Raw genomic sequence first — 15799 nt, 5'->3', positions numbered from 1 at the left:
CCGTCCTGTTGAAACCATATTCGGTTATCATTGAGCGGTAGCGATTCCCATTCACAGTAACCTCCCGGCCTTGAAGTACGGCCAAGTGACTACTAATGTATATTTTACTTATTAACGAAGCCATTCAGCCAGAAATGAGCGTCATCGAGCCTGAAGATGATTTTTCGATCATCTGATCATCTGGACCGGATCATTTTCAAGTTGTTGCTCAGTCCAATTCACGAAAATACGACACTGGCACCATGACGAAATGGCAAATCTGAAGAGAAATATCGAAAGAGCGAGAAAAAGTATGGCGTCGGCACGAGGAATCCATATGGGATTTTCGTCATGTAATGTCCAGTTGGGTTAAAATGAAAATTTCACAGTTATTGAGCTTTGTCAATAAATACGCAGGCCTATTTCTCTCTGTGAATGACCGGTAATATCAGATAGCGATGATTGGGATCTGTTGTTGCTGTTGTAGCAGTAGGACACATTTCCCAAATAATTTTGTGAAACTGCTGCCATGTGGACTGCCCTTTGTCGGGTAAAAAATTTGGGACCCTTCCAGTTACGTAGATCCGGATGTCGTGATAACGGTAGGTGTGGAGGTCTCCATATCAACAATCTTTTAGTGAGTAGAGATCGCTAGTATACGAACGTTCCAAACGTTCCTGTTACTGAAAGCAAAGCTATAATACCCAACCGCAAATTTTTTTACTTGTCTAAGAATTATAAAGAGAACACCTTCATTCGCTTTTGCCTGTGCGCACTATCCAGCGTTTAGCTGACGCAACGATAATTGCAGCGGGAACAATGGCTAACACAACAATGCAGCAATAACAGTGTTGTGCACGTAGTATAGTAAACCACAACAAAAATGTTTTGTTTTAGCACATTTTCCTCAATTTCCCTATTATTTCAATAGTACCTCATGCCATTCATCGTCTCAAAATTAATTGCCTTTATGGCAATTGTGTCTTGCGGTAACGTTGATGGTGCAGATTTTGATGGAGTTGTATTAGAGAGAGGATTTAGCTTTAGCTTTAATGTGTAAATACGTTTTGACCTAGTAACGGTAGATATGTTGATTAGCTCTTAGTTATTTTGAAATAAGCTATTTAGAGTTTAATTTGTTGGGTGCCGGAGTCTGTTTAGACTTAAATCCGATTTAGCTACCAGATTTAATCTGGTTATATAGTATATTAAATAGGTCGGTCGAATATGTTTGCTGCAGTTAGCTTCGAGTTATTTTTGATTTAGTATATAAGTGGTATTTTGCTTAAAAATAAAACTTAGTCTAGTGATGAATGTCTTTCCAATGAGCATCATATTGACATCGGTGCACAGAGGATGTTGGGATCGCGATGGTAAAGATATGGACGCTGTGGAAGTAACAGCAATATTCGTCGGTGATTTAATTTTTATTTTTAGAACTGAAATCATTTCATCTGTCGACGAAACACGTGATCCATCGAAACCATCAGTGACCAGGTCATAGACAAAACTGCAGACTTCATCCGGTGGACCTGTTCCGAGGAAGGCGAAGACTATTCTTCTTCTGCTTTATTTGTGTAGATACCGCATATGCCGAGTTTACAAAAGTGCGCCAGTCATATTTACTTTTGGCTGTTTGGCGCCCAAGTGTAGCCAGGTCCCTCTCCACCTGGTCTTTCCAACGGAATGGAGGTATTACCCTTCCTCAGCTTCCACCAGTAGGTACTGCATCGAACATTTTCAAAGCTGGATTGCTTTGGTCCATTCTACGATATTCATACGATAGTGAGTCACCTTGTCTGAAACCTCGTCTGGTATCGAACGGCTCGGAGAGGTCCTTCCCGATCCTGACGGAACTTTTGATGTTGCTCAACGTCAGTTTACACAGCCGTATTATTTTTGCGGGGATACCAAATTCAGACATCGCGGCATAAAGGCAGCTCCTTTTCGTGCTGTCGAAAGCAGCTTTAAAGTCGACAAAGAGATGGTGTGTGTCGGTCCTATTTTCACGGGTCTTCTCCAAAATTTGGGGCATGGTGAATATCTGGTCTGTTGTTGATTTTCCAGGTCTAAAGCCACACTGATAAGGTCCAATCAGTTTGTTGACGGTGGGCTTTAGTCTTTCACACAATACGCTCGACAGAACCTTATACGCGATGTTAAGGAGGCTTATCCCACGGTAATTGGCGCAAATTGTGGGGTCTCACTTTTTGTGTATTGGGCAGAGTACACTGAGATTCCAATCGTCAGGCATGCTTTCTTCCGACCATATTCTGCAAAGAAACTGATGCATGCACCTTATCAGTTCTTCGCCGCCGTATTTGAATAGCTCGGCCAGTAATCCATCGGCACCCGCCGCCTTATTGTTCTTCAAGCGGGTAATTGCTATTCGAATTTCTTCACGGTCGGGCAATGGAACATCTGCTCCATCGTCGTCGATTGGGGAATCGGGTTCGCCATCTCCTGTTGTTGTACTTTCACTACCATTCAGCAGGCTGGAGAAATGTTCCCTCCACAAACTCAGTATACTCTGCTCATCAATAACTAGATCACCTCTGGGGGTCCTACAGGAGTGTGCTCCGGTCTTGAAACCTTCAGTTAGTCGTCGGATATTTCGTAAAATTTTCGAGCATTACCCCTGTCGGCCAGCTTGTCAAGCTCTTCATACTCACGCATTTCGGCCTCTTTCTTTTTTTGTCTGCAAATGCGTCTCGCTTCCCTCTTCAGCTCTCGGTATCTTTCCCATCCCGCTCGTGTTGCGGTCGAACGCGAGGTAGGCAGTCTGTTTCATACCAGCTGTTTTTTTGACTTTTCCGAAAACCAATGGTTTCGGTTGCAGCTGTACGTAAGGAGTTTGATATGCCGTCCCACAGCTCCCTTATACCGAGATGCTGATGAGTGCTCTCAGAGAGCAGGAGTGCAAGTCGAGTAGAAAATCGTTCGGCTGTCGGTTGTGATTGCAGCTTCTCGATGCCGAACCTTCCTTGTGTTTGTTGACGTGTGCGCTTTTCTACACAGAGGCGGGTGCGTATTTTAGCTGTTACAAGATAGTGGTCCGAGTTGATGTTGGGACCACGAAGCGTACGCACATCAGAAACACTGGAGACATGTCGTCCATCTATCACAACATGATCGATCTGGTTGCGAGTGATTCGATCCGGGGACAGCCAATTAGCTTGATGGATTTTCTTATGCTGGAATCTAGTACTACAGACGACCATATTTCGGGCCCCGGCGAAGTCGATCAGCCTCAGACCGTTTGGTGATGTTTCGTCATGGAGGCTGAATTTTCCGACTGTTGTGCCAAAGACACCTTCTTTACCCACCCTAGCGTTGAAATCGCCAAGCACGATTTTGACATCGTGGCGGGGGCAGCGCTCATATGTACGTTCTAGGCGCTCATAGAAGGTATCTTTGATTTTTACTCGCTGTACTATATTAATGTCGTCGTTTAGCTCATACAGCTCATCGTTCCATCGTTTGCGGTATTCGCCATTGACAATGTTCAAAGGACCGTAAATCTTTCGCAAAACCTTTCTTTCGAAAACTCGTAGTGCCATCTCTTTGGATGTTGACATCGTCCACATTATAGAGTTTGATTTTGGTTCGTCGAGAGAGGACTTTACTTTCCAATTGCCCACTAAGTCCAAAGTAGCACCTGTTGGTAAGAGTGATTCTGCGTTGGATTTTTAAGCTGACCTTATTATTGGTGTTCATGCTGGTAGAAAACTATCCTATCTATCGGAAACGTGGTGGCCACCGTTTTCTGGGTTTTATAAGGTGGGCTCTACATCGACTACATGAAGAAGAACAAAATGGTCATTGCTTTTCGGCTATGATAATACTCCTTTTCACACCTACACCATTCCACAGTCATTTTGGTCGAATTATAATGCGAACTGCTGCCCCATCAACCGTATTCTCAAGACTTTGTCGCGTTTAACTGCTTTTTGTTTCTAAAATTTAAGAAGACACTCGGTGAACGAACGTAATCAGAGTCTCGGAAGCTCGAAATTGCTGATTAGGGTTCGGCGGCTTTTAAAAAAAACTACGAAATCACATAATCACACTTTCATAATATTATTGCAACATCTAAAACCCACTTGAGCGCATTGCACACTTAAATAATAATTTATTTTAATTATTTCCATGCCACAAAAGATTCCGCTTTGCCACAAAGTTGGTGCCACGCAAAATCACTGCTATAAACTGCAGTCAAATTCATGTTTCACTAAGTAATTTTAGATTTCACAAAAGCCACTTGACTCCTTGAGAGGGGTCAATGGGTGTGAACGCTCGATGAGGTGAGACAGAGAACACAGCACAGAGAACAGGCGCAGCAGCTTCAAGTGACATTTACCACTTACGGCACCTTTCAACTTTGCCGCCAACACCCGCGCACCCTCCGCCCGCAGCGTTGTATTTGTCTAGGTGGCGCCTGTAGTACGCGAAGACTTGCATATTTGCAACAATTATGTTGCGTTGTTGTTGTTGCATTTATGCAACTGCAACAATTGCCTGACATAACAACAACCCACTAAGTGGCAATGCGGTCGTGAACTCCACTTGCCGGTGTCACAACGCATTTGAGGTTTGCGCAAACCGTCTAAACTCGACGTCCTGGTTTCCTGATAAGCGAACCACACTTCATCTGTCGCTAGCGAGTGAGTTTGTTGCAGCATCTTTTCAGCTGTATCTATCTCTTTCACCGCGTCTTCTGCTGCCAAGCAAGAAGCGAACTTGCTAATGGAAAATGTCGTCGGCTTTTGGGTAAATAAACTCCGGCGTTGCCGCGCTCATTGCGCTTTAGTGCACAGCAGGGGATTGCCACACTTCTAGTGACACTACATACAGTCTATTTGTTGTTCTTGCTGTTGTGGTGTGTCGCTCTCAAGTAGACAATACCTAACCTATTCAGCCTTTCCTTGTCCTCTTCTCATGCTTTTTGCCACATCTTATGCTTTACTTCAGCTGTCGTTCGTATTTGCTTTGCTTATTGCAGCATTTATTGTTGTTGCTGCTATTGCTATTTGTTTTGAGGTTATGCCGCGTTCGCGTTGTTTGCGGTTTTTCGGTTGTGTGTTTTACGTGGCTCGGTTGACGTTCGGTTTCGTTGGTTTGCTGGTGGTTTGTTGCGATTGCTTTTCGGATTGTTGTTGTTGTTTCATTTTCCTGGTGACTTGTTGTTGTTGTTGTTCCTGCTGTTGTTGTTTTTGTTTTTTTGGATTTTGTTTGTTTTTGTTTTTCTGGTGTCTTGTTGTTTTTTGGGGTTTGTTGGACTTGTTTTTGTAGTTGTTGTTGTTTTTGATTTTTGTTGTTGCTTTACCGCCAAATTTCCACCATACAAATTTCCACGCTTCGTTGCGCTGTCGCCGCCTTTGTGGCAGCGTCGCAAGTTTGGTATTTGTTGTTTTTGTGTGTGTTTTCTTTGCTTTGAGTTTCTCAATTTAGATTAAGCTGCGGGTTTCATATTTCTTTGAAAATTATTCGCCAATTTCATATGCAATTTATTGCCGAGTATTATATTACACAGCTAGTGAGTATACATATATTTAAATTTGTGTATACATATATATATGTATGGGTGTATGTACGTATGTATTTATGTGTGCATTTTGAGTTGAGTGAACAATCTTCAAGTTTAAAACTCATTCGCACATAATTATAGACATTAACATGTGAACACTCACGCATATTCATATATGTATACTCCCACCGCTTCACACACATACACCTACATAAATAAATACCACACACACACAAACCCATGACATTTTAGCTACACTAAGCATCTCATATAAATTTGTAAATTTTATGCTTTCATATACATACATCTCATCACACCGATGTTGTTGTTGTCAAATCGTGAAATTTACATTAAATATGATTTTCTTGTTGTTGTTGTTTTCTCGCAAATCACCGCAAAATTTTAAAATTTGCTGCGTGAAAACTTTGACGCGTAAGCGCATATGCTGGGATGCCTTTGTTTAGCGGTTATCGGTGTGCAGCATAACTCCATCATAAAGATAATTTTCCTTAGAAATTTTAACGTAAATTTTTAGACATTTTTTATGGCGTGCATATGACATGTGACAGTGGTGGGATCGAGAATTTTCAACATAAAATACTTTACGCATAAAGAAATAGGTGTTTTTTAAAGAGAAAAACCACTGAGGTAACAGTGAACGCAAATGAGTTCGGAAGTTAGTGTGTGTCGGTTCAAGGCTTTACGAAATTTTTGCTGTACAATTTTCTACAAGCAATTTTAAAATAAAGTAAATGATAAGGTAATCAGTGCCTTCAAAAATTCGTGTAAGATGTTTTCTTTTTAACGGATACTATATTAAGTGATAAACACCCACTGAATGAGCCTTCAAATAAGCCAAGGAAATGTGGCTATTAATAAGTTGGTTAATAAATTTCAGTGTTTTTCAAAATACTTCAAAATTTTGAACTTTTAATCTTGCTTTGGCAAGACAAGCTGTTTTACGACAAGAAGACAGGTCTATACAGAGTTTTCGATCAAACTCCTTATCTAACCTAAAATAAATTTCGTAAATAACTATTATAACATCTCTCTTGACATGACCCTTTACTTTCTCAATTGGTCTTAGTGTCTGCTGACCTTCCACTTAACTCTAAATGGTTTACATTTTCTAACGTTTCATTTAATAGTAAAAATCACGAAGCATCGAGGGTCCTTTTTCTTCTAATATTATCCATATACTAGAAAAAAAAAAATTTGCATCAACACATTTGCCAACACCGACAACCGGTAGTTCTGTATTATTTTCCATTGCTCATTTCCACTATTTCAAACATATATTTGGAAATCTATTGATGAACTACCTCCGATTTGACTGCCTATATCGCACTGGTAGAATGCAAAGAACTCATTGTCTCACCGCGAATTTGCACGCTCTTCTCAATGACGGAGTATTGCTCATAGTTCCAGTGGTATATTTGACGTATAGCACCTTCAAGTCAATTAACGCACCGATCTGTATTATTCCTAATTCCTGAGTATTGCGGTTATTTTCCCTTTATTCGATTTATGAGAAATGTGTCCAAATAAATAAGTAGCTTATGCCACTCTCATCAGATTTTACGCAGTCTTTAAGACTTCCCAAAGTTACTTTCCTTATATTACAATATGACAATAGACTTTTATTTTAAAGGTTTAAAGGCGAACATCTTTTTTAATTCAATTTAACCAAATATAATACTATTCAATATACATTTCTTTCGAAAAATAAGAATTCATTCGGCATAATCGTGTTCGACAAGTCACTTCTCTGCTCGTTGTGTAACCCGGGAAAATTCTAACGTTTTAAAGTATTTCATTCAATTGAATTCAGTGGGGTCTTTCCAAGGGTGTGTCTGAGTCGAGAATATATAAAATCGCTGGTTACCTTTATCCTTTAAAAGTCACACGAGACCGAATTACCCTATCTAAGACCTTGTCTGATGTGGAGGAACGGCTCGGAGATGTCTTTCCCGATTTTGACGGAACTGTGCTCCAAGTCGTTATGCATAGCCGTATGCGTTTCGCAAGGATACCAAATTTGGAAATGGCGATGCATAAGCAACTCCTATTAGTGCTGTAAAAAGGGCTTTGAAATCGATAACATATAATCTGGGTAGCGATCTGTTTGTCGAGTTTCTTCTCCTGGATTTGACGTATTGTAAAAATCTGGTATATTTGGGACTCGTCAGGTCTAAAGCCGCACTAATTAAAAATTGAATCAGTTTATTTACAATGGACTAAAATCTATCACACAATACTGTCGAAAGAATCTTATTTGCAATGTTACGAATGCTGATCCCGGGATTATTAGCGCAGACAGCGGGATATTCCTATTTGCGGATAGAGCAAAATGCACTCATATTCCAATTATTATTCATTTATTTATCCGAACAAATAGTTTCGCTTAGTAGGTGGTATATGCGCCTTTCCAGTGCCTCGATTTTGAATAGCTTTCGGTTTTGAATATTGAATTATATTATTATTGTACTCAAGTCCTCTTAGAGTTGCTTTCTGTTCGGCACGGTAAATTGTTGGTGCGGGTCTACTTCATCCGTCGCAGCACTGCTGTCGAGTTCCGCTTGTTCTTCTCTCTTATATTTACTTATGCCAGTCCATAAGATTTATACCAGTTGCTTGTTCGAATCTTTACTTCTACTACGGTGAGTGAAGCTAAAAGCTAATAATTTACATTTATTGAGTCAATCAGTATTTTTTAACGTGTCAAATAAAAAGCTGTGACTTAATAACATTTTTTAAACAGGGTTGCCATTCAGCTCAAATATGAATTTGATGTTTGGTATATAAAATTGTTATAAAGTTTAAACACTATAATCGAAATAATAATATATAAATTAATAAGTAAATTACAATTTTTTATAAACATATATTGACATTAAAAAATCCTACAAAGCTCCATTTACTCTAAGCAAACTAAAATAAACATAATTTGCGAATATTTTATAATAAAATTGAATAAAAACTATTAATTGAAAACGCTAATCGATTATGCGCTGTCATACTTTCTTTTTTTTTTGTCTATTTTCAATGCTTATCCTTCATGTTCATAGAATAATTCCAAAATTTATGCGTATAAGCTTGCGTGTAATCACTTTATCCCCTGTGGTTGTAATCCGCAAAGTACATAAATCGATAATAATAAATAATAAAAAGTAAATACAATTTATAAACTTTGATGAGATTCTAGTAAACAAAAAACAGTAAAAAGCTGGTATTCAAAAGCAGAGAGGAGGAAAAAAGCTGCGAAAGCAATTTGCGACTAAACGATTTGCACTGCAAATACACACACAAACACAAACACATAAGTGTATGTAAACATGCCACACACACAAAGGTGACTTGTTGTTGTTGTTGTGGCAGACTGTAAACAGGAAGAAAGTCAACACATTCGCTGCAAAACAAAAACAAAAAATAAATGAAAAATACAAAAACGTTGCATGCAACAAACTGACAGTTAAGCAAATAGATAAGCACAGCGCTGAGAGTTGCACACTACGTGAGAGTTTGTAAGTGAAAAATCTCAATCAAAGTTTGAAGTTAAATTATGCACCGCAACCGCATAACATCATCAGCAGCGTGATGAGTATGAGGCGGATCGGGCTGTATACTGTCAGCATGGAATTTGTTCTTGCCTTCATAACTGAAATGAACAACAACAGCAAAAACAACGAGTAAGGAATCGCTAGGTTCGGTTGCAATATTTTTTACTCTCTCAATTTTTACTACCAAATTTCATAATATTAATCGAAACATGTAAGTTATGACCCGATTTTACCCGGTTTTGCCACATAGACACGATATTATACTGACAAGACGCCCTCTGATTTTGATTAAGATATGAATATGTAGCTTTTTTATAACACACAATGTACAATGCTGGATATGACCACCTGATCTACATACCTAAGACTATCGAAATCGTGTTTTGTTCAAACATTTTTTAAAAGTCACTGTACCCCGACTTGACATCATATGAGCTCTATAAGTGTCGACAAACCTAAAGTCACCTTATCTTTTAAAATGTATACAAGACCCTTTAAAGTCGTAACAAACCCAGTATCACATAACTCTTTAAAATTTAACAAACTTGATTTTAAGTGACCTCTCAAAATGTAAATAAACAATCCACGACCTTTGACATTTTACATTTTGGTCAAGGACAATGGCCTTGGATAGGGATTTGCTTACATTTTGGTCGAGGTCAATGACCTTGGATAGGGATTTGCTTACATTTTGGTCGAGGTCAATGACCTTGGATAGGGCTTTGTTTACATGTTGGTCGAGGTCAATGGCCTTGGATAGGGCTTTGTTTACATCTTGAACGAGGTAAATGACCTTTGACAGAGGTTTGTTCAAATTTTGGGGGGTTTCGTAATGTCAAGTTTGTTAAATTTTGAAGGGTCATGTGGTGTCAGGATTGTTCAGATTTATAGGGGTCACCTGAGCTCAGGTTTGTTGATTTTGAAAAACTTGTTTAAATTTTGAGGGTTAAAATTATGCATTTTTGACATTTTGAGGGGTAACGTGGGGCAGGTTTGTAAACAAGGTTTGTCAAGGTCAAACACCTCTGGCCGGGACTTTATTTACATTGTCTGCGAGGCCAATGAGTTTTTTCCGTGCATTGTTTATGTTTATGGGGGTTCAAATTTGCTTGCATTTTTGGGGTTCTCTTGAGGCTCACTTGGGGTCAGGTTATTCTACATTTTGTGGCTGAATGGAGGGTGATGTTTGTTTACTTTTTGATTTGTCATATGAAGTCAAATTTCTATATATTATATATGGCGGATTCACGTGAGGCCAGGTTTGTTTACTTTGTGGACTCCTCTGATGTCAGAATTGTGTGCTGCCATTTTCTGGGTTCACGTGTGGTCCGATTTGTTTATATTTTTAACAGCCATTTCAAATGGTTTGCGAATTTACGGGTTCATGTTGAATAAAGTTTGTATAAATTTTGAGCGGTAAGATCATGTATTGACGGATCACGTGGGTTTAGATTCGCCTAAATTTTATGGACTCAGGCAAGTTCAAGTTTTGATGGATCTCATGAAGTCAAATTTGTTTTGTTTGACAGTGCTTTTGCGGATAATCTTACGTGTCCTTTCTGGTTACGTATATTCGAATATTGTGGAAATGCCTGGCGAGATCAATAAAGACAAAGACTGTTTAAGTATATCTCATCAACATACCTTTTCGATGTTAGGTCGTACAAACCCAATGGTTTTCTCTATAGTTGTTTAGCAATATAGTATTTTTTCTCTTTCGTTTACCACATATAGTGTGTAAATTGAGCTCATTTAACTTTTTATTAGACCAATCTAATGTTTGGTATATTTTTCTCATTAGTATTAACAAGAGAGGTCTTCACAAATGATGAAATACGTTCAACTATCAGAGTTCATAATAAATCGTATTGATTGAGGCGGAAAACGATGAAAGTGTATATGATTTTCTTACTTTGTGCCCATATTCTTACATAAGGTGGGTGGTAACTTTTATGTAATTGCCAAGGAATTGCGAATATTAAAGTAGCAGATAATGCATTTTTAATATCTTTCTTTTGAAAAAGTTGTCACCAAGTTTGATTTTAATAATTAAGTTGCATTTTGCTTAGGTGAAACAGTTTTGTGAGTGCGTGGCAGACACGCGAGACTGCATTTCCTTAATTAAAAATTCATCGAAAACGGAACTCTGGAAATTTAGTCATTAAGAAACTTTAAAGAATTTTTGGAAGTAAACTAATAGTGAGCAATATAAGTAAAGGTGCTTCCTTGCGGTACGGCAGTGTTTTTCTTGGTTTGCTTTCGTTTACGCCGTATTTGCAAGGAGTGTCTTCAATTGATAGCAGTTCAAAATCAAAGTTGAACTTTGATTTAATTGTCTACTGTACTAATTAGTAGTGTTTCAAGAGGAGAATCAAAACGAAATATGCGTAAATTTTTCGATTTATTTTATGGACGCGGTGCTGGAGATTTCGCGACAAATGACTCGTTTCAGATTGTATTTTTTTACTGGGCACTAATTGGCATAAAACCTTTGAGACCCCTTGGGCTCTTTCGTTCATTGCATATGCTGTTCTGCTGGATTTGTTTGCTCATGAGCCCGATTGCTTTCAATGTTGGCTTTATGCAAGTAGTGCAAAATTCATCGATGACAGTTATACTTACTACGTTACAAGCGACACTCAATGTGCTAGCTTTACCGCTGAAGGCGATCGTGACGGGCGTTTACTTAGAGCGTCTACGTAGTGTCGAACCGATTTTTAAATGTTTGGATGCGCGCTACCACAGTGCTGAGGAACGTTTCACAATAAAAGACTCCGTTATCAAATCGTCGCGCTTATTCGTAATTGTTGGCGGAATTTATTTCGCATACGGTACCATCTCTTGGCTACCAGCACTCTTTACACACAGTCAACCGCTAAACACTTGGCTGCCATTTATTGACTGGATTCCAGAGCCGACCATTAATTTTTGGTTGCACTTTCTCTTCGAAGTGCTTTACGTATATTTCCTGCTGGTCAGTCAATTCACGAACGATATATACTCGGCCATTTACTTAAAAGCCTTACGTACGCACATAACGCTGCTTGCGGAGCGCGTCAGTAGGCTGGGCGAGAATCCGAAGCACAATGACGATGATAATTACAGGGACCTAATTGATTGTGTGCGTTCACATCAGGAATTGTTAGAGTAAGCTTGATAATACTGTACCAAGCATAACTCATGCATATATCCGTAATACTCTTTCTCGATCAACAGAATCTCTAGCGCTGTCGGCTCTGTGCTCTCGCTCACCATTTTCTTGCAGTTCACAGTTGCCGCCGCTATACTCTGTGTCTGCATGCTGAACATTTTCATATTTGCCGACGCTAGTCATCAGGCCATTACGATAGTCTATTACATTTGTGTGTCATTGCAAACTTTACCCACTTGCTATCAGGCATCGATGCTCGAGGCGGACAGCGTCAAGTTGCCCAATGCGATCTTCCATTGCAATTGGTTGGCTTTGGATAAACGTTCACGTCGTCTGTTGATCTATTTTCTGCATCGTGCTCAGGAGGAAATCGCTTTTGTCGCTGTTAAGTTGTTTCGTATTAATTTGGGCACCAATTTGTCGGTGAGTCGGTGCGATCACTTACTAATATCAGTGGCATTTTTTCAGCTCATTCTTTTTCTTTTAAGATCGCCAAATTCTCATTTACCTTATATACCTTCATCAACAAAATGGGCGTCGGTCAGAATATCAAGCAACAATTGGAATAAAGTGTTGAAATGAAAATAATTGAATTATGGAGAAGTTGTCTTATCACTAATGAATTGTAAGCAGACGCGGCCACACGTTTTTGTGGTAAGGTATACAATAAATTAGTAAATCTTTCAATGCAGAGAAAAAATTCTTACGCATAAAGACGAAAACGTTATAGCCGATAAATTTTAAAATGATTGATAGACATTATTGTAATAATCATAATTTGTAAAACTTTGATTTTTTAATCGTATGTTGGAGGAAGTAACAAATGACCTAATTTCATAGTTGGCTTTATCTTGGCTTTGGTGATGATATTGATTACATTCTTCACAGCCAGTGTTGTTCTTTTGCAAAGTTTGATGTTGTTATAGTGTTACGCAGCATGATGACAACTCACACTACTTTTAATTGCAAGTGAGTGGGGATAGTCCAGCAATTTAAAATAGTCTGTGAGATAATTGAATACGTCATCCTGGTTTGTAGCTGCGTCAACTCGCTTTTAACGAAATTCTAAATTGTCGCATTAAGATCAAAGAGATCCTTGTTTTTTACCACCAATATAGGTCATTCAATCAGCCATTTATGTTTATTATATTATGGTTTCATGTCAGGAAAAACACGATGAATAAGCTCATCTTTCGAGGCCATGAAGTGACAGAAACCCGTTAAAAATGTTATCGAGGTGTCAACTGCGTCGCTACCATTTTCAACTATTTCTACAATCGCAGTATGATATTGTTGGAAAAACACTCGTATGTTATATGTTAATTGGCGATTTTTTATGTGTCGCCACAAATTAGATGACTTTAGGAATGTGATTAGTTCGTCAACAATAGTTGATCCAGGAATAGTCTGGCGAAAATCACCTGCTAACACAATCATGGCTTCACCAAAAATATGTTTGTTGTCGCGTAAATCTTTTAAAGTCCTGTGCAGTACCTCCAGCGACTTGAATATCTGGAAAATCTTCTTTATAGCTTTTTTTTTTGCGATTTTGCAGACTGGTGTTTCGTTGATTTGCAATTTAGGAGTAATTTCAAGGCCGAATTGCCGTTTGTCTGCCTACTAACAGGTGCCAAGTTGCCCCTATTCCCATTATAACTGAGCGTTGAAAATGAGTGAAATCGGTTTAGGAATTAACTCAATCCTCATGTTATGGGTGATTCGAAAATTGTGGATTTAAGACTATTTCTGGCAATTTTTCTAATTTCCGTAAGAACCATCCCGGTACCTCTAAAAACATTCTAAACAAAGAATTTGCGAAATCGGTTCAGCGGTTCTCGAGTTATGCGCTTAGCAACACATTTTGCGATTCATTCAACACTTGAATCACTTCTTCTTATGCGTTGATTTAGATTATCACGTTGTTGAGTTGTTTCATTTGCCCGACGATTTCTCATTGTTAACTGAGCCGTTTCATTTTCCGCCTGTCTTTCTCCTTGTGTTTGTGATGCACGAAGTCGGGCCATACTAACACGGCGCTGTTCTCGTGCGATTTCTTGTTCATCCGTCGTCAATTGATAGGCAATATTCCGAACTCTATTTGCATTTCGCGTTCGATACGAAAGATTAGATCTTTTGGCTCGTGGCATTTTGAATTACACTGAGAAATGAACACACTAAACATGTGCTCAAATGTCATAACCTCACAAAATAAACATCTCACATATGTCATTGCATCTTGCGTGGGTTGCCAACTGTGCATATGCATGCAGCTGTCAAAAGTTGATGCACACAGCGCCATCATCTGTTCGTTTTTATTTCCTTTTTAAAATCGTATTTGAAAATTTATTTTCTTCAGAATTTGTTTTCGGAAAATTTTCCAGAATTTTCTTAAGTATTCTTCTTGTTTGGGGGGAGACCTTTCCGAATTGGTGGTATTCACCGAAATCGGTTCAGGCGTTCTCCAGTTATAAGCGTAGTAACTAACGTCACTTTCTTTTATATATATAGATAATCGAAAAAGGTATACGTTCATTTTTTACAAACATGATTCACACCAATTCGTGGGTTCTCAGTAGATAATATAAAGGTTACGACCTCTTTTTTATTGCGGTATTTCTTTCTCACTTGAGTCTTCCACCGTAGTTAGTACCTCAGTGAATTATTGTAGAAGTTAAATTTCTTCAAGGGATTATGTGAAAATGCAACGCGGAACTATATGAAAAGCTTTCTAATGCGATATTCAGCACTGACAAATTGTGATGGTTTATAATTCTGTCGTCTCCTCAACATAAGAGATAAATGTAATAATTATAAAGAATAGTTTTTTCTCTAAGAACGGTCTTTACTTCTGGTTCTCTGGTCGGTTAACAGTATATAATGTTTTTTACTGTTTGTTGTTCTACTGTTTCCATTTATATATAATTAAAATTGCCTACCTCTCGAAAACTCGTAGTGTCGTCTCATTTGATGTTGACATCGTCCAAGCTTCTGCACCATAATTCAGGACGGGAATGATAAGCGACTTGTAGAGTTTGGTTTTAGTTCGTCGAAAGAGAACTTTACTTTTCAATTTGGCCTACTCAGGCCAGGCAATTGTTGGTAAGAGTGATTCTGAGTTGAATTTCAAGGCTAACATTGTTATTGTCGTTAATGCTGGCTCATCTCTCCGCATTCATTGGTGTGCTTGGGCAATGACCACCCAATAGGGACACACGCGGTGAGGTTAGGGATCAAGCCAAACGCTAGTTGCCAAAAGAAGGCGCAAAGCAATCATTCAAGCACTTCCTCCTTTAATGGCCAGCACTCGCCAGACATAGGTTAAAGCGCCTCGGTAGGCATATCTTTGGCAAACCCAGTGAAGTGACTGCAATCGACCTTCGCCGACTTAAGAACTTTATAATAGAGTACAAGCACTTTGTCGAATCATAAGGCTCTAAGAGATCCGTTAGGAATGTGAGGTGAGGTGTCACAAAGGACAATCGAATCTGACTAATGAGACGCTCTGCAGTTGCGGCGATCTACCCTTTGACCTAACCTAACCTAATGCTCGTTACAAGATAGACGCAATTATCTCAAATGGTG

At 38.9% G+C, this 15799-nt stretch overlaps 2 protein-coding genes across 2 annotated transcripts in view; both read left to right on the top strand.

Moving 5' to 3' along the window:
* The window catches only part of LOC105215508 (uncharacterized), a 360283-nt gene that overhangs the window by 72837 nt on the left and 271647 nt on the right, over positions 1–15799 (top strand). The window lies entirely within an intron of this gene.
* On the top strand, positions 9487–12312 carry LOC128922258 (odorant receptor 42a-like). The gene has a single exon (XM_054232173.1). The coding sequence runs from the start codon at positions 11450–11452 to the stop codon at positions 12215–12217; it is 768 nt and encodes a 255-aa protein (XP_054088148.1). The 5' UTR covers positions 9487–11449; the 3' UTR covers positions 12218–12312.

This window comes from Zeugodacus cucurbitae, chromosome 5 (assembly GCF_028554725.1).
Source record: "Zeugodacus cucurbitae isolate PBARC_wt_2022May chromosome 5, idZeuCucr1.2, whole genome shotgun sequence".
Taxonomy (NCBI): Eukaryota; Metazoa; Arthropoda; class Insecta; order Diptera; family Tephritidae; genus Zeugodacus; species Zeugodacus cucurbitae.
The sequence above is the reverse complement of the archived record's forward strand: the minus strand, read 5'-3'. Positions and strand labels throughout refer to the sequence as shown.